Source organism: Cyanistes caeruleus, chromosome 18 (assembly GCF_971803275.1).
Source record: "Cyanistes caeruleus chromosome 18, bCyaCae1.hap1.1, whole genome shotgun sequence".
In the NCBI taxonomy this organism is placed as follows: domain Eukaryota; kingdom Metazoa; phylum Chordata; class Aves; order Passeriformes; family Paridae; genus Cyanistes; species Cyanistes caeruleus.
Window position 1 is genome coordinate 5,401,549 of NC_141718.1, and position 21,465 is coordinate 5,423,013.

The 21,465-nt window shown below is 41.8% G+C and overlaps 1 protein-coding gene and 1 long non-coding RNA gene across 5 annotated transcripts in view; one reads left to right on the forward strand and one right to left on the reverse strand.

Annotated features, from left to right (window-relative positions):
• The first annotated feature begins 39 nt into the window (after window positions 1-39).
• The window catches only part of LOC111936485 (uncharacterized), a 33,298-nt gene continuing 11,872 nt past the window's right edge, over window positions 40-21,465 (forward strand). The window contains exons 1-3 of one of the 3 annotated variants that reach the window (XR_015277755.1): window positions 40-603; window positions 15,715-17,268; window positions 17,384-17,461. This is a non-coding gene — a long non-coding RNA (uncharacterized LOC111936485). Of the gene's footprint in view, window positions 604-15,714; window positions 17,269-17,383; window positions 17,462-21,465 lie in introns of those variants that run through there. The other 2 variants (XR_015277754.1, XR_015277756.1) reach the window with 2 other exon arrangements.
• Window positions 1,154-19,476, reverse strand: SUSD2 (sushi domain containing 2). Of its 2 annotated transcripts, XM_086855988.1 has the most exons (16): window positions 19,252-19,476; window positions 17,594-18,570; window positions 16,238-16,442; window positions 15,182-15,333; window positions 14,519-14,686; window positions 14,096-14,270; window positions 12,490-12,691; window positions 11,351-11,436; window positions 10,864-11,132; window positions 9,888-10,031; window positions 9,357-9,512; window positions 8,067-8,315; window positions 6,735-7,007; window positions 6,036-6,218; window positions 1,753-1,843; window positions 1,154-1,442 (listed from the first exon to the last, which is right to left on the reverse strand). In XM_086855988.1, the coding sequence occupies exons 2-15, from the start codon at window positions 17,658-17,660 to the stop codon at window positions 1,755-1,757; spliced, it is 2,418 nt and encodes an 805-aa protein (XP_086712114.1). In that variant the 5' UTR covers window positions 17,661-18,570; window positions 19,252-19,476; the 3' UTR covers window positions 1,154-1,442; window positions 1,753-1,754. The 2 variants fall into 2 exon arrangements, with proteins under 2 accessions (XP_086712114.1, XP_023793230.2); XM_023937462.2 differs by having other exon boundaries at window positions 17,594-19,434.

Sequence of the window (21,465 nt, forward strand, 5' to 3'; positions counted from 1 at the left end):
GCCGATGGGAGAGCGCAGGTGCAGCCCTCTCTCCTCCCCTGGAGCCGCCGAGGCACGGACGGACACGGCACAGGGGGAGAGCGCTGCAAACTTTCCGAGGGACGCCGGCATGAGCGGCTCCGCGGGGGGCGAGGTGCCAGCTCCGCACGCTGTGATTTAGGGCGTCGTTCTAAAAGTGAAAAGTCACCACCCGCCCCACCGAAGTGACCGGGCGGCGGAGCCGTGCCGGGAAAGCTGGCGGAAAGCAGCGCGGCTGCTGAACCCCCGTGGCCCCCGTAGGCCGCGTCCCGAGGCGGGCGGAGCTGAGGCCGGGCGGGGGCCGCTGTCCTGGCCCCGGGTGCCAGGGCCAGCCACACAGATAGGAACACTGACAGCCACACTGACAGCCACACTCACAGGAACACTGACAGCCACACTGACAGGAACACTGACAGCCACACTGACAGCCACACTGACAGCCACACGAGCGCCCACCACGCCCAGGGAGCCGGGACATTGGGCGGGAACGGCCGTGAGGGGACACCCCCGCCTGGAGCACAGCTCACACCCAGAGCGACAAACAGCCGGCAGCGACCGAAAGAAGAGCAGCGCTGCTTTCTGAAAGTATGACCGTGCAGAAAGATAGGGGGTTTTGTTTGGTTGGTTGTGTTTTGTTTGGTTGGTTTTTTTTATCTGCCTGTAGATACAGACTGACAAAGAGTCAAGGTGGCAATGTCAAGACTTCTACAAGGTCTTTACCTGGCCTGTGAGACATTTTAGTAACGGTAGAACAGCTTCGCTAAGAACCAGCCAACAGAACACACACCCCCACCTCCACCCCTCACTAACAGTGAAAAAACCATTTAAAAAGTTGCTTTGTCAGGAACAGAAATAGGGTAAATATCCTTGTACCCCCTTTATACCACTGCTGTGTAATCAAATAGCAACCCATACCGAGAGAACAATTTGCTCTTCTGAAAGGGGAAGAATCAAAATACAGTTTGTAGGCCTTAACTGTTCTATCAATGCACAGTGTGGGTGCATCTCACTTCTAGCATACAGAAACCTCCTGCCATGTAAAGCTGTAAGGTTGATTTTGAGGGGGAAACTATGCTTACAGTTCTGGCCTTTGTGACACATATAGAAAGCAAAAAATGGTCTCCATATAGCAGCATGGCTTTACACATAAATTTTAATATCACAGCATAATACACCACATTCTTAGTTCTTTGAGCTGAATTCCTAGTGAATGTAGCATTTTTAAGCTGATGAAATACTGAAAAACAATAGCAGTGTTCTGTTAGCTTGGCACTGCACTTTTTTTTTTTTTTTTTGTGATAAGTTCAGAAGTATTTAGTTCTTCCTCACACATACAGTCTTCTTTCCAAGGGCTGTAACCCCATTTTGTTTCCATTCATTCAGTTTCAATTCCATTTTATCTGGCATTCTATTTCTTGTGGACACTGGAACAGAGAAGGCTTAAAATTTGTAACAGTTGCTAACAAAGTTCAGAAAATCAAACATATCTCCATTTCAATTCACCAGTATTCCTAAGCAAAACCATTTTCATTCACTATGTTGCCCTCTTTCTCCACCAATCAGTTGCACACAAAGTTGATAAGTGTGTATACATCAGTTGCACTTTTTTTTTTTACCTGTAGCACACTGGCAGTTTTTTGCCAGTGGTTATTATTAAACTATTATTTAAAAAGTAGTAACAGTTGCTATTTCTTTAGGAGGCTCATTTGTGTTTTCAGTTCAGTGAAGGCTTACCTCTACTTTCTGCATAAATAACCCAGACGGGCCAGGACTGCAAGACCGACTATTCCAAATACACTGCCAATAATAATTACTTGTTTGATAGCTGGAAAACAGAGACCAAACACAAAAAAAAACCATGAAGACTTTGATACACATTTCTTCATATCTCTTTTAATGCAGTCATATGACAATTTTTGAAATTGTATGTATAGTGTTAATTTTTCTGCTCTCTTTGTTTGTGGAAATGCCTCCCTTGGCAGGGGGATTGGACTAAATGATGTCCAGAGGTTCCTTCCAACCCTTTATCCTTTCAGATTTTCTGAAGCTGGAAAAGATTAGGAACTCACAGAATTCCTACATTTGACTGTTAGGGCAGGTGACTGCAAAAGCCTTGTAACACAAAGGGTAGCTGGTGGTTAATATCTAGTCAATATTGTGAATGTGCAGTGTTGATGTAGAACTATCAATCCCAACAACTGAAATGGTTTTCAGTCCTTATTCCATATGGTTTGATCACTTTAAATATTACCCCTGTTTTGGCATTAAATTTTGAAACTACCTTTGCTGCTTAATAATCTACATAAAAGAGAAGTGACTGCTCTGGTGTGAATACATTGAACTGTATTAGAGAGTTTGAACACACTAAGACATGAAAAGTGTCAACTTGATTCTGTGACTGCCTAACAAGGACATCTGAAAGAGAGAAAGAAACCAGATATGAAACAAATTTTGAATAAAAATTATTATTTTGTTTTCTTATTCTACTAAGCAGTGGCAGATTACAATGACACATGAGGACATTTGTAAAAGTTAGGAGATGCAGCATGTGGAGTGAACTGTCTGAGAGAAACAATGATTCCTGCATTTTGTGTCTGAGCCTTAATACATCGGGGCTCCACTTCTGTCAACCCTTCCTTCCATCACTTTGTCACACCTGCCCACACCACAGCCTAGCACACAGTGATGGCAGAGTGACATAACACTTCTGTGATCTTAGAACAGATTATTCAGATGCTAATTTGATTTAAAGTGACGTTTAAGGAAAGAAATGTGACACATAAATGTTTCATAAGCATTGGTCCATTATCCAGTAACTTCTGAACAAGGCTCAAAACCTAATGTTTGGCTTCTGCATCCTTCACAGGGAGGCACCCAGTCTCTGCCAAGTGATGAGAACCCACCACTGGCTGGAGTAGTTAGTCCAGTAGGGATTTGCCTCTGTTATGAAACCTTTGTGTTTGGAAAAGCATTAATGAGATATCTGACAGATTTTCAAAATGAGCAGTATTTACACAGAGCCTGAGCCTGGAAAAGGAAATCTAAAAGTGAATAGAGGAGGGGGGAAAAAAAAGAAAAAAACCCAAAAGGCAAACAAAACTAGATTGCCCTTAATCACCAAATTATTGTCTGTCTCAAAGAGACTGTATGTACATATATTGCCAGTATCTTATGATTTTTAGCTGGATATTGCATCTAATTTTACTAGAATCTCCTTTTTGCTTTTGCTGGATGGCTTCTTTGTTCTTCCTCTTTGTGATATTCTGTGAAGAGAGCTTACTGTGGTACTGGCAAGACTTGCAGTGGGATTGTAATTAGAAGCATAGCAAAATAATTATTAGCAGAGGATTTCCATGGAAACTTTAGTCCAAGGAAGCAAAACTCAAAAACAACAATATGCAGGCCCAACAACATAATTTGTATCTGAAGTTTCAAAATACCGAAATGGACTTTGTAAAATAACTGGCATTACATTTTCTTGTTTCCACCTCTTTTCCTATTAATTTTTTCTAGTCCCCATGCCTTTATTTGAACTATTCTCTTTGGAAAATGGAAGCATACAGCAACTAAAAACACTTGGTGATTTGCAAGACAGAGCTTGAGTCTGATATGCCACAAAACTGCAGCAAGTGTAACAAACACAGCACTGTAAAGAAGTACACCTGTAAGTTTAGAATAACAGAGAGCTGGGCCCTTTGCTCTTGACCAGCATGAAAGAAATAATTTGAGAAAGTGTGTTTTTAATAGTTCACTCTCAAAGTAAAAATGTGACTGCTGATCACAGTGGCTAGGTCAGTGGTCACCCATTCAGGCACCCAGAAACTGGGAAGGGCTGTCCACTAATTTTGTCAGCATTTTCCTGGTGTTAAGAAGGTCTTTGTCACAGGACTTGATAAAATGGATGTTAGCAAAACAGCAGCATGCTGCTGTGTAAAGATATAAAAAAGAAAGAAAACTGACCTCAGGAACAACAGATTTTGACAACACTTCTTTTCTGTACTGGAGAAAAGAAGGCTTGTGGGATGGAGAATAGAGCAAATGGCTGAATAGAGAAGTAAGACAGGGAAAACTGGCTTTGGATTTCAACTATGTCTTGGACCAGAGGCAGAAATGTATTTAGTGGAAAGCAAGTACTAGCTGTCCATGCTATAAAAACATGAGAAGTTTAGATATAAGTGAAAGGAACTTTAAACTGTATTGCCTCTCTTCTCTATACACACCTGGGCCTGTCAATAAAATAGCCTTCTCAGACAAACACAGACATCTAGCAGAACACCTTATGGAAGAAGACTAGATATACATCCCATTATTACGGCTTAGCAGTAAGAAAAAAAGAATGGAGAAATTTGTGTTTTATATTGTATTGATCAGTTGTTGGTATTGTCAGCATCCTGCTGCTGTGGACAGCATTGTCATACTCCAACTTCCTGAGGCTAATAAAATCCATCGATTTTGGTTCACATTGCAAATTAACTAGAACACCAAATATCAAGTAGTAAGGAAGATCTTTGTTGCAATCAGAACAACAAAATTCTTCCACACCTTGTTTTTCTTCATAATTTTTCAGGAAAGCATTGGAAAACATTGTGGGTTTTGTTTGCTCATCCACAAAGCTGCAGTATGTCCCCATCATTCTGAATGCAATCAATCACTGCATATCTTCCAGCTCCTTTCCTCTGATCTCACAGGGCTGCCTTTCTGTCCCAGCTTTTGCTAGTGTAAATGTCAGCATCTGTTTTGCTTATTGAGACTGACTGGCTCTTATCCAGTATATATGTGGTTGATGGCAGCAGTGGAAAAATATTCTTAGCTTTTAGCTTGGCAGAATGTTTTGACACTGCCTTTTTAAGATCTGGCCTTTGCAAATTTTTCTGCTGCCCAAAATCACTGCAGTTCATCTTACAAATTTTACTAAGTTCAGAACTGCATTGGAAACATACAAACAATTGGTACAGGCCAGCAGAGGCTGATGAAATGTGCCAGCACGACAGGAATTTGTTGCTGATGTGAAGTGCACTTTCCACATTTCTTTGGAAGGGTCTTAGAATGGAGAATCTGTTAGTATGAATTATTTGATGAGTGCTTTTGGGAACTATTAACTCAGCATTAAAAGTGCTTCAACATGCCATCTGGCCTTGCATCACCCTGGTGCTTTGAAATATTGCCATCTTGAGGACATTTGGAGTGTATGTGATGAATGAATAAAAGGAAAGTTTGGGGCCATTTTCTGTAAATCATAGAGACAGCCTATGCTACTAAACCATTACTAAATCAAACAATCCCAGGCTAACTGATAATCTATTAGTAGCAACACAAGAGGAATAATAAATATGTTATTTATACTAAATACTATTGCATCATTCACAATACTTTTACTGCTATAGAATAATAGCATTATGTTTTGAGATAACATTATCTTTTAGGAAAAAAAATGAAAGCATTCAACAAGTGTGGGCTTGTTGAACCCCAATCACAGAATCACAGAACAGTTGAGGTGGGATGGGGCCTCAGGAGGTAATTTTGTCCAACTTCTCTGTTCAAGCAGGACCACCCAGAGTGAGTTGTCCAGGACCATGACCCAATAACTTTTGAGTATCTCCAGGGAGGGAGATTCTTTAACTTCTCTGGGCAAGCTGTACCAGTGCTCCATCATAATCACAGTAAAAAAGGGGTTTCTGATATTCAGAGGATGTTCTGTGTTTCAGAGCATGCCTGTGGCCTCTGTTCTTGTCCCTGGGAACCACAGAGAAAAGCCTGGTTCCATCCTCTTTTCACCCACCTTTCAGGTACCTGCACCCATTGAAAGAACAAAAACTTTCAAATCCTCCACCAAAATGCACAAAAACACCATAAGTCACCTGTTAATAGCCCTTCTAGAAATTCAGACATCTAATGTCCAATGTTTTACCAAGTAAGAAAAGTTGCTTCTGTCAAGGGCCATCATGGTCTCCTGAGATTGCCTTGTCCTTGTTAATGAATATTTAGTGACAACATGTGATATCTAAAAGGCAACAGACCTGTTACCGGCCTGCACTGGGGTGTGTCTCCTGACCAGGCTCCTGACACTTGGCAAGTTCTTTCCTGCGACCCCGTGAGTTCATAGCCCACATTGCAGGTGAAATTGATGGTTGTGCCCAGCAGGTAGTTAGTGTCATTCTTTTTTCCATTGGTTGGATGCTCCAGCCAGCCACAAGAGATCACTAATGAAAGAAACATATCTGGTTAGAGTATTTAGGATTTGGACCAGCAAATCTCCATTACAATGATTCAAACAGCATTTTAGTGGCAACTAATGGAAAACCAAAGATTTTTAGGCTATCTGAAAGATAATACTTCCTGCTGCTTTTAAAAATTATTTTGAAGTCCAAGGAAAACAGCTTAATGCATGTGAAATGAAGTTAAACTTTCTATACTGTGGTGTTACAGCACAAGAAATTGAAATAAATTTATTTTGACTTTGCTTAAGTATTCTATCTGTACAGAGTTTTCCTGGTACAAGGATGATTCCCCACAATCAGATTCTTAATAGGTGCATGAACCTACAGTTAAGCAAAGTCTCCTCAGTGTTAACTCTTTAGATGCCCTGTAGAAATAATGATAGTGATGCTCCCTAAGGGCCGTTCATTTAAGGTTTGGACTTGATGATCCCAGTGGGTCCCTTCTGACTCAGAATATCCTGTTATTCTGTAATGATGTTTCGTGGAATGTTGTATCACCTGGCTTTAGATGTTCTACCAGCAGCTTGTGATTCTGGTGGGAAAGTCTTGTGGAACTTCCCACTTGAAGGCTTCTTGTTGTCAGGACATCGAATCTGCAGAATGGGTCTGAGCCACAGAGCGAGAGCATGTCTTTTACCAGGGGATCAGCAGGGTCTTCGTTAGGGGTGAACACGGGCAGAAAGGAAGCATTGTGCTTTTCCCCATAAAAGAAACTGTTCAGTAAGAACTCTGTGTCATAAGTAAAGAGAGAAGTTCCATTTTCTATAGCCCCTTGGGAGACAGAGAAAGAAAGATTCATATGTAACATTGCCAACATAGACCACGTTCTGCTACTAATCCGAGTATTTATCTACAGAAATGTAGCTAGAGCTGGAAGAGATATAGGAAGCATCCTTCCAGCTCAAGATTATTTTCCTTTTCATATGCAACATCTTAAGTTAGCACCAAAGCTGGTGTTCATTTAACCTGCTGTTTGACCATTTTCTTAAAATTAGAGCCAAATAATTATGTAGCCAGGATTTTCCATAAAGATGGTTTAATGTGCCTCCTAGCAAAATGACAGAGCTGCCTAAAGCAACCATTACAAGCAACACAGATCCTGAGACTGCGCCCTAAATTCATCATGTCAGCCATGGATCTGCTCTTTTTTTCACTCTGCTATATCAGAAACTTCCTGAGGCTGAAGCAATGAGACTTTTCAGTATAACCTGAACCCTGGAGTATGGCTACACTGTGCTCAAAACAGAGATCATCTGGTAGCCAGAGTGTATTTTGCATTATGTTTCTGGCCCATCTCCTAACCTGATGTCAAAAGGAATGCTGACCAACCTAATGCTGCAGATTAGACAGAGCAGCTTAATCACTCATTAAATGATAGAAGCCATTCTTTTGCACACATCCCCCCACACCTTCTTCTTTAAAGGGACAATTACTAAATTGTGATTTAATAAATAATTTTTTTAATTATCAGCATGGCACGTGATGAAAACATTGTTAATGTTCTGGAAAAAGGTAGCTGGCCCTGGCTTTTGCTGTACCTCTGTAACACTGTAGTCTGCTGATGCTGTGTTCACCTGGCCATAGTAGGTGGTATTCTGAAAGTGTAAACTGTGAAATTCAAGGTCTGACTCTCGATGGAACAAAGTGCTGAATACTCCATCATGGTTCTGTTTTCACTCCCCATGTGGCTAGAGGAGGGCATATTTCTCTTACTCCATCCTCTTCCTCCAGTATGGTTGCTTGACACAGACTTAATTTCCTAGCCCTTAAATCATGAGCTGTTTGGAATTTGTAAAGAAAATGTAATAATAGACCAGAGAAATTACTTACAGCTAGCTCCAAACTCAAACACCTGCTGAGGACTTGAATGAACTGACATGGTGGTTTTATTCTTGAAGGTGTAGTCATCCTCTGGATTGCCATTCATTACCCCAAAGAGACCCCTTGTGTGATTGATAAACTTCTCTGGGAGCAGAACTGTCAGGGTCAGAAATCCTCCACTTTCCCTTATTTCCACTCCAGCCCCAGAAGAGAACATCACTGTGATGTTCTGATCAGGTGTAGAATAGAGAAAGAGACCTATAACAATAGAGGAAGAGGACGAAATAATGAATTATCCATAGTGAAAAAATGGTTGTGTTTCAGCATCAGTTAAAATAATCAGTTTTCATAACAATAACCATTTTCCATACAGCTTTTCCTCACTTCCACACTGAGAAGCATTTAAAGGGAAGCCACACCTTCACACTACAATTCTTGATAAGATGGCTACTAGAGAGTGGTAGCAAAGAAAGGTCCACTGTTGACAGAAGATGCCTCCTGCCAGTGTCCCAGACCAGAAGCTTAAAGATATGAGATGTCTACATCAGAAAGTGGCTGTGAACTGGAAGCACCACTCTCAGTGCTCACAGTTTTCCTCTCCTTGTCCCTTGTCTTGTCATCACCTCCCTAATTTGGCTTCTTCTCCAGGCCCCCTCAATGTCCCTTCCATTTTTTTTTCCTCCCTGCATCTCTGCTTCTGCAGCTCCTTTCAGTGGAGCCCTCCACCTGCTCCTTGTCAGCCATGTGAGCAATACTAATTGCTAGCCACAGAAATTTTCCTCTACTGAACAGGGGGATTACTGTTAAAATTAAAGTGATGTATGATGAGTATTTATCAAATTATCATAAAGACTAATCAAATATCATGGCCATTTTGAACAAAAAGTCAACTTTCAATAGTCTTTTTGGCAGAATAATAGAAGAATAATATCTGACCTATTGAGAGCTCCCAGTAGGTAAATGTAAAATTCAGTTATATTTTATTATATATTTTATTTATATTTCACTATATTTCATTTTATTTGATAGGCTTCATTGCATTAAATGCAGTAAGCTCAAAGCAGAATTTAGAGGCCAGAGTTTTTAATTCCATTCACTGTCCACAGGATAAGGAAAACCACTGCTCTACAAATGAGTGAAAGAGGACATAGAAAACACAGACATTACAGGCACCTGTTAAAACACTTCACAGAAGGATACTGAAAAGAGAGTTGAAATGCATGCACCTAGAGATGCCTTTAACTGTCCATGGGCTCCATCAGAATAGAATAGCTTACAAGGCTGACACGTGTAACTAACCTTTCAAGTCCATCCAAGTTTGTTCAGAGAAGCTGAGAACCCTCTGGTTCAGGAGAACCTCCAGATTCAAATCCTCAGAGTAGCGCACTTCAATCACATCAGAGTTGTTCTCCTGCATGGCCACTGCAGACAAGCCTGTCCCCTGAGCCCAAGTTCCTTCGAAACAAAAAAACCCCAACAATGCTGTCAAAGTTCATCAGCTGGCAGCTGTGTCTATTGACTGATTCTGAGAACCGGCCTTGTGTTTCCTCATTGATGAGAATGGGCATGGAGAGAAATAAGAAATTTTGGAGCTCTTAAACACAGTAGAAAATCTTACACTTCCAATACTCACACCCAATAAAACCAGAAATTAAACTTTGATTGGGAAGTTCTTCCTGAAGATGTTGTCTGCTTTCTGATTCTCTTCAGAATGGTGGCCGTTCACAAATGGCCAAAAATGAAGATTAGAGATGACAGGAGGATTACCGCTAAGTGCAAATCAAGCAAGCTCAGAGTTCAGGAACTCTGCTTCCTCTCTCACTGACTTACCATTGGACAAATGTGCCTGCTGTGTCCTCCCTTGCACTCTCAGGGATGTGAGATCAGACTCTACCAATGTGTATTCTCCTAGGCCATTGAAGGTGAAGTTCAGACCATCAAATGTAAGGAAATGAGGATCCCCAAAAGCAGATGCTATTTTTAAAAGCAAAAAGAGAGCAAAAATCACAATCTGTTACTCTTCAAGTTCATGAGGAAGGAAAGAGGCTAGAAGTCTGTGTCACATGCATTATACGGGGAGATTTGGACATGAATATGGGGCTATTGACTTATCTTTGCATCCACATCCTTTGCATCCTTATCCCCTTTTGCATTTCCAACTTCCATGTAAATTGCTCCAAATTGCTTCTAATTTATCTTCTTTTGTATGCTTTAATCTGAATAGTAACTAATACAATGCACCTTGCCATCAGGTTGTAAAGCTGTATTTTCACAAATTCATATTAAACTCTGTTTCTGCCAATACTTTTGATAGGGTTTCTTTAAGCAGTGAAACCACTAACTACCTAATGCAATGCCCTCTTACAGTTTTCTCCTGTTTTCCTGATGCAAACTGCTCCCTCTTTTCACTTCTTTATGGGAGGCCAAGTCTGCTGGACACACCAGCATCTCAGCATCATAGAAAGCAAAATAGGTGGTAGCAACAGAGGTGTGGCAAAACTTGAAGACTGAGTTAAAGCAAATGGGAGCGAAACAGACACACTGTAAATTGTAAAACTTTCTTATTTGATATGAGTATTTCTCATCATGATAGCTTTTCTAGCTACTTCCTAGCTGTCATTAACCAGCTTAATTAATAACATTAATTTTGTAAGTGATCAATCAATAGAAACCTTCCATGGAATTTTTCCCCAGGACATTTTACCCTCATCATTGTCAGCTCATATATGCACCTATATACAAATATTCTAAAAGCCAACACTGTATCAAAAATCTACACTCCACAGGGAAATTTTGAAGCCCTTACCAGCTCGGGGCGGGCGGTACGTCCTGCAGTCACTAGAGGGCCGCCTTTTCATATAGAAGTCGCAATTATCAGACCACAGGCAGCAGTAATAGAAGCTGATAACATCATAAAGCCAGTGGGAAAAGCCAGGTATCCGGGGAGGCTTCAAGAATGGTGCTGAACCCCAGTCGTGTCCTCGATCAGGTGTGCTGCCTCCGGTGGAGTCGTGCGTGAGGATTTGTGTTCCCGTGGAGTCATAGCAGCACTGCTGGCCAGCCCCATACTGGGGACTGATTGAGAAAAGCAGCAAGAAAATCATCAGTTAGCACTGTGGTGTGCATTTTTATTCAGGGGCTACTGAATGCCTTTTTATGGATACAGCCAAATATTTTTCTTGCCAAGCTTTATCTGATGTCCAGTAAGACTTCACCCCTGACTTCTGTGATGCTGCTGTCTCTGAGATGAAAGGATTAATCAAAAAAAATGCAGTTTAAATTTCCTTTTTTACCTGGCTTGAATGGCTCTTACACAATGCACAGCACCAGGATGATAAGTACACACACTCCCCTTTTCAATGTCGCAGCCGTAATCTGTCTGAAAAAGATCAATGTTCACACTTAATGGGGTTCTTTCCTCATTGTCCTTTCTGTTCTTACATTGTGTTCCCATCCTTTGTATCCAACATACGTGTAAAGCTGATATGAACCAGTTGAGGTTGTGTGTTGAATAGCATGGAATGATAGCAAAAACAGTGAATTTAATGCTTAAGTGTTTGGAGCAACATGCCTGACCTGAACATTTTGCAGTCTGTTTCAACAGACCTTGAAGAACAAATCCAGCCAGATGGGGATTCAACTGTAAGTGTACAACAAACACAGACACAACAGAGTAAATGTTTATCTTATGTTCTCAGACAGAGGCAGTAGATCTATTTTTTATCTTCACAAGCTTTTAACTGTAAACATCATGTTTGAGCTTCATAACTAGAATAGTAACAAGGTTTATCTAACTATTTTTATTTTTTTTTGGTGGATAAATGCATGCCACCATTTGGTATCACAAATAGGAGAGGAAGTTGCTCTCATCTGGTCCTCAGATCAGCACTGTAAGTGAAAGTGTAGACTGAATGGCAATTGACTTCTTAGCTCTTGTCAGTTCCTTGATACCAGTGAAGCTGAGAAGGAGGAAGGAAGCAGGATAAAGGAAATAATGGATTACAGCTCTGGGCTTGAGCTCTGAAGTACAAGGCGGAAGGGTTTGCAGCAAAGTATGATAAACTAGGCAGAAATAGTTTTTTACAGCATGGGATATCACCTTCAAACACAGACTGTCATCTTGTAGGATCTCAAAGAAATCAGCCCTGCTTCCAGCTCCACAGAGTGTTTTCAGTCTACCACTGGAACTACTGTTTTAATTCCCTGTTTGAATGTAATTTCCATCTCCTATCCTATAGGTACTTTTATTCATACTATGTAGATAAGCTGTATTTACCTCTGTCTTTTGATAGGCTACTTGGGCAAATCTAAATATAACTTAATTTCCTTGTAATCACATTTAGAGAGGGAACAGGGGTATCTGTGGAGTTTGGCACTTCTTAAGCTTCTACCTAGAATTGTAATAAGCCAGAGGTGTCAGTTCATAACTTACATGGAACCTGCCAGTGTCAGCTCTTGCCTGTGCCAAGGTGCAAGGGCAATCTATAATTTCTTCCAAGAAGTTTGGAAGCAACTCTTCCTTTCTGTCCCATTCAATACATTTTGCAGTTGCCCATGCATTTGGGTCATTTCTGAAGTCTTTCTCAAGGTGCCAAGCCAATGCATGCTCTGAGCTCCAGATTGATAGAATGTTGCTGAAAAAAAGAAAAAAGAGAAACAAAAAATAGATCTGATAGTTGAACAAACACTATTTTTACAGCACTGTGGCTCAGTTGCTAATTATAATTAAAAAGCATCTTTTGACTTCCAAGTTATTACATTGCAAAGCCCACTGTTTGGTTTTTTTTTTCCTTCAAAAAGTTATGGCAAATCAAAGTTTTCCAAGTCCAGGAGGTGACAGGACAGCATGCACCAAGTATGCAATAATCAGACTACATTTTTGTAATCGTGATTCTGGCATACATGGATCCTTTTAGAGGCAGGCTTTCTATTCATGCCTTTTGACATTCTAATTTAATTTAGACCAGAATGAAGAATATCTGTATTCTTTAACAAAACCACTTCACCCCAGTAATATCAGGACTAATGACTAGAGAAACTATTCAGCATCCTTGAAATGTTCCAAAGCCACTCTGCTTTTCCCCCATGAAAAAAATATCATGTACAAAGTATAATAAAAAACCCTCTAGAAGGAGAAAAGGCTATCATTCTCTGGGTAGCAACTCCTAAATGCTAAAAAAGGTTCTGACATATTAGCAATATGTTGTAACACTGAAGAGGTGGTATTTATAGACTCTATACCATCTACATCAAATCTGCAGATGTGGAAGAATTTTGAAAAAATATCCATGGAGCACTTAGGTAGTTTACCAAAAATCATGGGGAAATATGCAATGAAATAAAAGGAAATGGCCATAAAATTTGAAGGAATGCAAAATGCATAGAAAATATAAGAGGAAGGCCTGTGGCTGCAGTGACTGAAGCTCCACAATTAGGAACTCCTCCACAGTTGTGAGAAAACAAAAGAATCAGCAGATCCTAGTCTGGTGAGAGTATGGCTTTGGATGGAGTAATTTTCTTCACTGCAGCCACGTTTTAGATTTGTGACCAAAACAGTGCTGATAACACATCAGTGTTTTAGCTCCTGCTGAGCAGTGCTGGCACCGTGTCAAGGTCTTCTCTGTTTCTCATCCTGGCCCCCAGGGAGAAGGCCAGGAGGGAACACAGCCATGACAGCCAACCCAAAGTGACCATAGGGATATTCCATGCCCATCAATAAAACTGCAGGGGTGTTTTTCCAAAGCAGCCCTTACTGGGTGACTAACTGTGCCACATAACTTGTGGCAGACATCGTGGCTCTTCCCCCACGCTCCTCTTTACTTAGTAAACTGTCTTTATGTTGACCCATACATGAAGGTTTTTCTCACTTTTGACATTCCAGTTTTCTCCCCATTTTTTCATGTTAAATGGAGCCTGAGTTCCAGTTTTGAATGCCAAAAGGAGACAATAGCTTATAAGGTTGCTATTATTACTACTACTACTACTACTACTACTACTACTACTACTACTACTACTACTACATGTTGTGATGCACTTGCCTCTGCCCGTCCAAATACTTGCTGGGTATAATTCTCAAAATTCCAAAGTGCCATGCACTGTAATTTCCTTCAGTGGGTACAGGAATGAAAGAATATTTCCCTGTATTGGGTATTTCTCTTGCCAAAGTGTAAAGGTATTTCCATTCAGCCATCCAGTTTTCTGAGTAACTGTCACCTGTCAGATGGAAGAGGAAGAAAATGGTTTTGGATGCTGGAAAAGAACAGTTGCCACAAGATTGAAATTAGATGTCTCCACCCATACGTACATGAAGAGGAAAAGCTGACATTATTGTCATCAGTTATTTATACTTGAAGGTCTCTTCTTGAGGCCTTGGTGAAAGCGATCCCAGCTGTGCAGAGATCTGCACATAAGTTATGTGTGTGATAAATGCTTGTGCACAGGTAGCAGAAGGGTCACTTTACCTGTTTCCTGGTATCCCCAGACTTCTATGTTGACGTGGGTTGCTGCGAGTGTCTGGTGTGTCCAGGTCAGAGTTAAGTTTCCACCAGTGCTGGGGGTGCCATAGTATTGCCATTTTGTCTCATTTACCAATGTGCATTTTTCTCCATCTGAAACTTTGTTGTGATGTACTGTATTGCAGAGCAGAAAAAGAGGGCTAATGACATTTTGGCTTTGCATAATCCTGAAAAAGTGCTACTATATTATTTAAGGTTTGGCAGTATTTCCCCTGGTTATGTTTTACACAGCACAAGATGCATGACATGGAAGAATAACCTAAAGCTGAGAGAATGTAACCCTTACTAATATTTGCAGTCCTTAGATTGCAACACCACAATGCAATAATTTGAAGAGAAGACAAAAAGGGATAAAAGTAGGGACAAAGTGGGAAATGTTTTGGTCAACCCTATTTTTAAGCAGGACTTTTTATCAGTTAATGTTGCTGTTGCTACTCAATTGCTGTGAAAATTCATCTCTCAAAAGATAAATTAATATGAGACCAGCAAGACTTTACTTTCTGAGGGCTGTTAAGGAAGAATAAAACTGATCAAAAGGAAAAGACATATAATCTTGCATGCATGGAGGAAAAATATAGGAAGAAGAGGGATGCAGTAGATTTAAGTAACCTGATAACCAAGTTCCAGAGTAAGGAAACGTTGACCCATTATTTGTAGAAACTTCAAAAGGGATGAAACCAGTCTCATAAAGCAATGGGGAGATGCAGTGGGCTTTTCCATCATTGTCAACATAGCCACTGGTCATGATTTGCTGCTTGAACCTGTAGATGTTGAAAACACTTTTCAGTGTCATCATAGATAGAAGGAAAATTCTGAATGTGTTTCAACACGCAACCTTGTGTCATGTGTGGATCATTTCTAGTCTGGAGCTGTTTTGCTTGTAGCAGGGAATATAAACTGAAAAAATCTGCTCATTACATCAGTGTGAATTCTGCTGTGAACTGCACAAATATACATCAATCCACAAACCTTCAATTTACTATTTAATTACTGGGGGAGGGAGACATGATAAATTAGCAACAAAGGGGCAACAGGAAGAGGAAGATAATGTTATAGCATTAGCAGGATTACAGGGTGGCTAACACTGACCATGATGCACAGTTATTGCAAATTTCTGATTTATTTTTTTTTTTCCTGTTAAGGCCTGTGAAAGCAGCGAAAGCAATTTCACACTGTTCCAGAATTTCTGTTGCAAAGGTTAACTCAGAACGCATTGCTTGTTATTTAACCATTTGATTCCAGTTCGGGCTCTTGCTCAGTGTCCTGGGGTATAACCCCACCTGGGACCCTTCAAGACTGATATATGGGGAGTACATATCTACTCCAGGTAGCAGAGGGAGCTGGGGCCTGCCAGGAAATAGTACCTTTGTTTGTCTGTAATGAAATTTGCCCTGGCTAACAGTTGTGTTCTGCAGAATGAATGCCTTTCCAAATAAAGAACTGAAAACCATTTCAGGTACTGCTACCCAGATGAGAAGGACTCCAAAATCTCACTCAGAACCTTCTGTGGAAATAATAGCACACCATCAGGGTCATCAAAATTCAGTGTACTGCATGTATAGGAGGTGCCATGTGTACCTTAGTGTGATACAGCCTGACACACTTAGTGTTTTAATATGTTAAGGGAAGAATGAGCAGTCAAAGGAATATAAAATCATGGCCCACCTGCATTTTAGGACAGAAGAGGCCTTAAAAGCTGTGTTGTTAATCAAAAAGTCTTTTCCTCCCATAAGAGATCCTGAGTACGGAGAAATTTGAAGACAAAATTCTTTATAATCAGAACAGCATATCCCCAAGGACTGGCATGTCACCTGGCAAGAACAGGTACCAAGCAGCTCCCCACATCGGTCTGCACAAGAGTCTTGAGCCCCTTGTTAAAGGAAGAAAAAAAGAGGCAGGAAAGTTATTGAACTCCTCTAGATGTTCTCTGAAGCACAAGTACATCATCCAAAGGGGTGCTGTAAGTAAATACTTACTTAAATACTGGTTATGTTAGTTTAGGAACCTACTTAGGTGAAGGTTGTAATCACCTGCATATTAAGGTTGCTCCAGTTTGAATAGCAAAATACACTTATTTACCTCCCAGCCACTACAACATTTCATGAATTCCATGGGTATTTTTACATGTAATAGACAGATAAATCTCCGAAGCAGGTCCTCAGTGAGCGTCATTAATTACATTTCTTTTTGAGAATAAGTCTTAAGCACACCAGGACAGGGGCCCCTCACCATCACCCTACATGGGAATCAGTAAGAATGGAAAGCCAGTGCTCTTGGAAAGTTAACAACAGCAATGAAATGGGCTCCAACACAAGTTTATTAAGAGCTACTGAAATGTCTTTGTTTTGTGCATTTCATTTGAGTCTCAGTCATAACTTGATTCATAAACTTAACAAGGCAGGTTATGAGCCCGGGGTACACAGAGAGGTGAGTGGGCTCCTGGCTTACTGTAAGTAATTATTGGATATCACATGGAAAACTACTCAACAAATAAAACAGTGAGAAGAAGACAGACATTACAGTAACACTGTCAAGAATGGCTGGATTTCACAAACAGTTAAGGGGGAGTTAAGTGAGATGGACAAGCTGCACAGACAGCTGGGAGCACTGAAGACCTTTTGGGAAGTAGAATCTTGCAAGGATAACACTGCCTGGGAACTATATCAAGAGTACCATGCTGTTCTGAGATGATCTAGGTAAGCCAGAAATTCTAAACTTTGACATGGATCTTTCAAAATTGGAACCAATTATGAATAATGGGAAGTGCAAAAGTTTTTCTCTGTCTTTAAATTTATTTACTGCGTTCTCCAGATTGTCTGTTTACTTACAGAAGAGACCACTGACCTGCTGGAAATTATAGAGGAAGGGATTGAAAATGACACCATGCAGGTAAAGCTGGCCTGTGTGCCTTTGTTTTAGCTTGTAAAGATGGTATCAGCAATTTCTTACCAAGCTATTCTGAAGTAGAGAAGTCAAACAAGTTTGCAGTTAAAAGCAGCAAAATGTTTGAAAATCACTCACCTGCATTCCAAAGAGCAGTGAGGGTGGAGAGAATCAAGAAAGAAACATCTAAGCCAATGAATTTCATATTTTATCCAGATGATCCAGGGTGGTTGATTGTGGTAGTCTGTGCTGGTCTGGGAAAAGCCTTTAATGGAAATAGGTGTCCAGAAATAAACAAGATTCTTGCTGTTCAAAGGTTTGTTGTAAATTACTGAGGCAAAACAAATTGAATGAAATACTCCATTTCAGAGGTCATTTCCAGTCCAGGATAAGATAGAAGGGGAGATAGTCATTGCAGTTCCTTCACATTAATAGTCAAGTTTTTCTGAGAGGTGGGGGTAGATGTTTATTGTTTTACAAGCATGTCTGCTTCAAAGTTCAAGGCCATGGGGTCATTGGCACAAGTTCTACACGTTAATTTTGCTGGAGGAACTAAAACCTGTTATCACTTAGAATGCTGACAGTACAGTTTTGATCAGAAGATAATGAGATATTAAGAAAGCATGTTTACTGCACTGTATTTGACAGCATGAGGGTTGATTTAAGTGAAAATAGACCCCTCCTTTCCCCTCATTTTAAGGGGGTAGATTGAAGGAAACTCACCCTTTTTCATCATTTAAATCAGGGCTTAAATCAGGGGGTTCCCCTCCATTTCAGAGCACTTCTAGCTGTTCCCCAGCACCACGTCTCTTGTGTGGGAGCAGTCCTTAGATACATGCAATTTTGGAGGTGGAATCGAAATTCTGGCAATGGGATCCAGAAAGAAAATGACAGCTCTCTTTCATAGGAAGGAAACCCCCAGTGTTTCAGGTGCAGGGAGGTGACAGGTTGTCCTGGGGAGGTCAAGGTCCCCAGGTTCTCTCTGTCCCGGCAGCTTTTGTCTGGGAGCAATCTTCGGATGTATTGAATTTTGTGGAATCTGGGCGAGGGGCACAGGCGCAGTGACTGGAATGACTCGCTGGTGGCACCTGGTGACTTGGAGCGCTACTGCAAATCTGAAATGAGCCCATGTGCAGAGTTTGCAAGGGATATTCGTGCTCAGTAACTGCAAACCATCACACGTGCATAGGAACAAGAAACTGCAGGCTGGAGCTGGGCTCTGAAAGCAAGGAAGCTGAAACTCTTTCTTTGGATAAACCCCTAGGTAGAAATTCCTTTTTTGTCTCATCACTCTGGGTCTGTAGGACTGAATCTTTGCAGTCAAGAGACAACAGAGTTGTTAGTAATACTTAAACCTCTCAAATGTTGTTATCTCTTAGAGAACTGGGCCAGCACCGGGCTACTCCCATGTTTCTGGAGTGTTTTGGGGAGGGGTAAGATGATGTCCCACTTCTGTCTGGAAAAAATGGTAAGAAAATAAAAAGTAATTTCCTTTTCCTCTCTCTGACCCATAACTGAAGCAGTTCTTTAAGACAACATGGATATCCCTGCTGCCCCTCAGTTTGGGTGAGATAGTTATACAGTTTATAAATATTTCCTTTCCCTGCTCCTCAGTCCTTCACTGCAAAGAGAGCAGATTTACTCCATCCTTTGTTCCCAGCAACACCATTCCAGCCCAAATACCAGTGCTCACAGGCACAAGCTAAACGGACCTAAGGCATTGTTTTGATCATTACCTGGAATTCCCAGCTCCATATTCCCTGGATTGCTCAAGAAAACACTCACAGCAGTCTCACCTCAGCCCAGAGACTGTCCTCAGACCAAGCCCAGCACCAGTGGTGGTGGTTCAGGTGGGGAAGATGTAGGAGCAGCAATGTTGGGGCCCTGCCAGGATAGCCTTGGCGTGGATTTTCCAGTGCCAGTGCTCCTGGAGTTCTAGGCTCTCAGACTCTCTCTAGCCTAAGCCTAGCCCCAACCCTCACAAAAAAGAATGCCTTGTGTAGGCTGTTGAGTCCTCTACTGGAAGAGAGGGAGCAGCTCATCAGGAATGCACTTCCTTCATCTCTCTTGGCTCTGGAACGCTTTCATTATCATGCACAAACCAGGATAAACAAATCTCTCTCTAGTGAGATTAGAAACCCTCTAAGCAAAATCTGTTCTCGGGCAAGTAGAGCTTTGCAGGACCCATGCTAATCCTGCCCTACAAAGCACATTCCAAATATTTGGTACCTCCTGCCAATTTATAGGAATGAAGGAAGTCATGTCCCTACTGGCCCTCACCTCCTTCGGGGGTATAGATGGGCTTTACCTCTTAAAGCTCTTTGCACAGTGAGCCTGCCAGGGAAGCAAGCTCATGGCTGCCCTTGGAACCTGTCTCTAAATAGTTTCATTCTGGCAGGATGATGTAGTGGAGCCTGGCTGTTATTACTACCCCCTGGGTCACACAAGGTAGCAGTGACGTGATGGAAGAACTTGGGCCCTGTCACGGCAACTCATCTGTCACTGCCCCGCTGAGATCTGCAGCAGAACTGGTGTCACTCTGCTTGGGGGATGGTCCCAGTCCTGCTCCACTGCCCACAGCAGGAGCTGTTTCTTGTTAGCAAAGTGAAATGCTTTTTTCCACACTGCCAAAGGCCATCTGTCTATTTATTTGCAGTTGTCCAGCCTGCTGGGAGCTGGTACAGGTGTCCTTCTCTCCTTCCCTCCTTCCCTCCATGTTACCCCAAACACGGAGCTTTGCGCTTTGCCCTCTCCTACCAGAGCCTTTGGCATGGGCAGGAGGAGGTGGCTGCAGTTGTGTGACCTCTGCAGATCCTTGGCAAAGCCATTTGGGTAATGTCTCTCCTTCCATGAGGATCTGAAGACTGATACAAGCTGACTTGGGAAATGCCTGTCAAGAGATGCTGATCCTTCAGCAATTCCTGTTTTCTTTGGTCCCTATAGGAGGCTGCCAAGAAAAATGGGCTTGACCAACACCTGAAGGGGCTGCTTTACCAGCTCTGAAGAAGTATCCCCTCTGCTTTGCTCCCAAAGCATGGGAAGGGCTCTAATGCTATCCTGAGCCTCACAAACACAAGCGTTGAGTTTTTATTTCCATTCTGCCCCCCACTTGCTTGTCTGTGTCTCTATGGGTGAACAAGAGCTGCCAGCAGACTGCACTGACAGGCAGAGCTGAGTGTGCTCCTGCCCACGCTATCTCAGGTTTGTTTGGGCTGGGCCAGGCAGGTGTGCCCAGGGGAGCTCTGGGGCTTTACCTGAGTGGCAGATTGCAGAGCAAAAGTGTTGCATTGTTCTCTGCCTGCAGTCACCTTGCCTGAACCCAGCTCTGGAGCACACTGGCACAGAGGCATGTGAAGAACTATGGTAAATGTTAAGGAATAATTCTAACATGGATCAGGAATAACCAACATAGTACTGAACTTCTGAAGACAGATATTTTGGGTGTTTCCAACACTGCAGAAGAACAGTTTGTGTAGCTGCTGTGTCTGGTTGAGCCCATTGCTATGGCTGAGCAGCAAAGAGAGTGTTGCTATCGTACTTTTTCCTTCACTTCTTGCTTCTTGAAGCCATTATTGCAGAGCAGATTCACTTTTTTTTTAATCTCAGAAGGAAGGCCTAAATGCAATAGTTAGTATTGTTTAGTATTTGGCAAACCATGCTGGATTAGGGCTGGGTGAACAGTAGGAGAAATGCTAGAAGTTAATTCTGATCTTGCCTTTTTATGGATTACAAGTTATGTCAATAGGGACTTGTATTCCAAACTGGAGACAAGCAGCCCCTTGTGACTGCTGGTGAAATCCAGCACCAGGAGGGAAAATGGAGCATTAGACAGCTGGGGAGACAGTGCCTTCACAGGAGCTCCTCAACTCAGTCCTGGTGCAAACTGGTCCCTGGTCACAAACCTCTGTGGTGCGTGTTTGACTCAAGGCCTGTTTTCTGAATCCTTTCCTCAGTGCTCCCAGGCTTTCCTCCTTGGGCAATGAGCCAAGGAATCAGGTATATCAACCAAC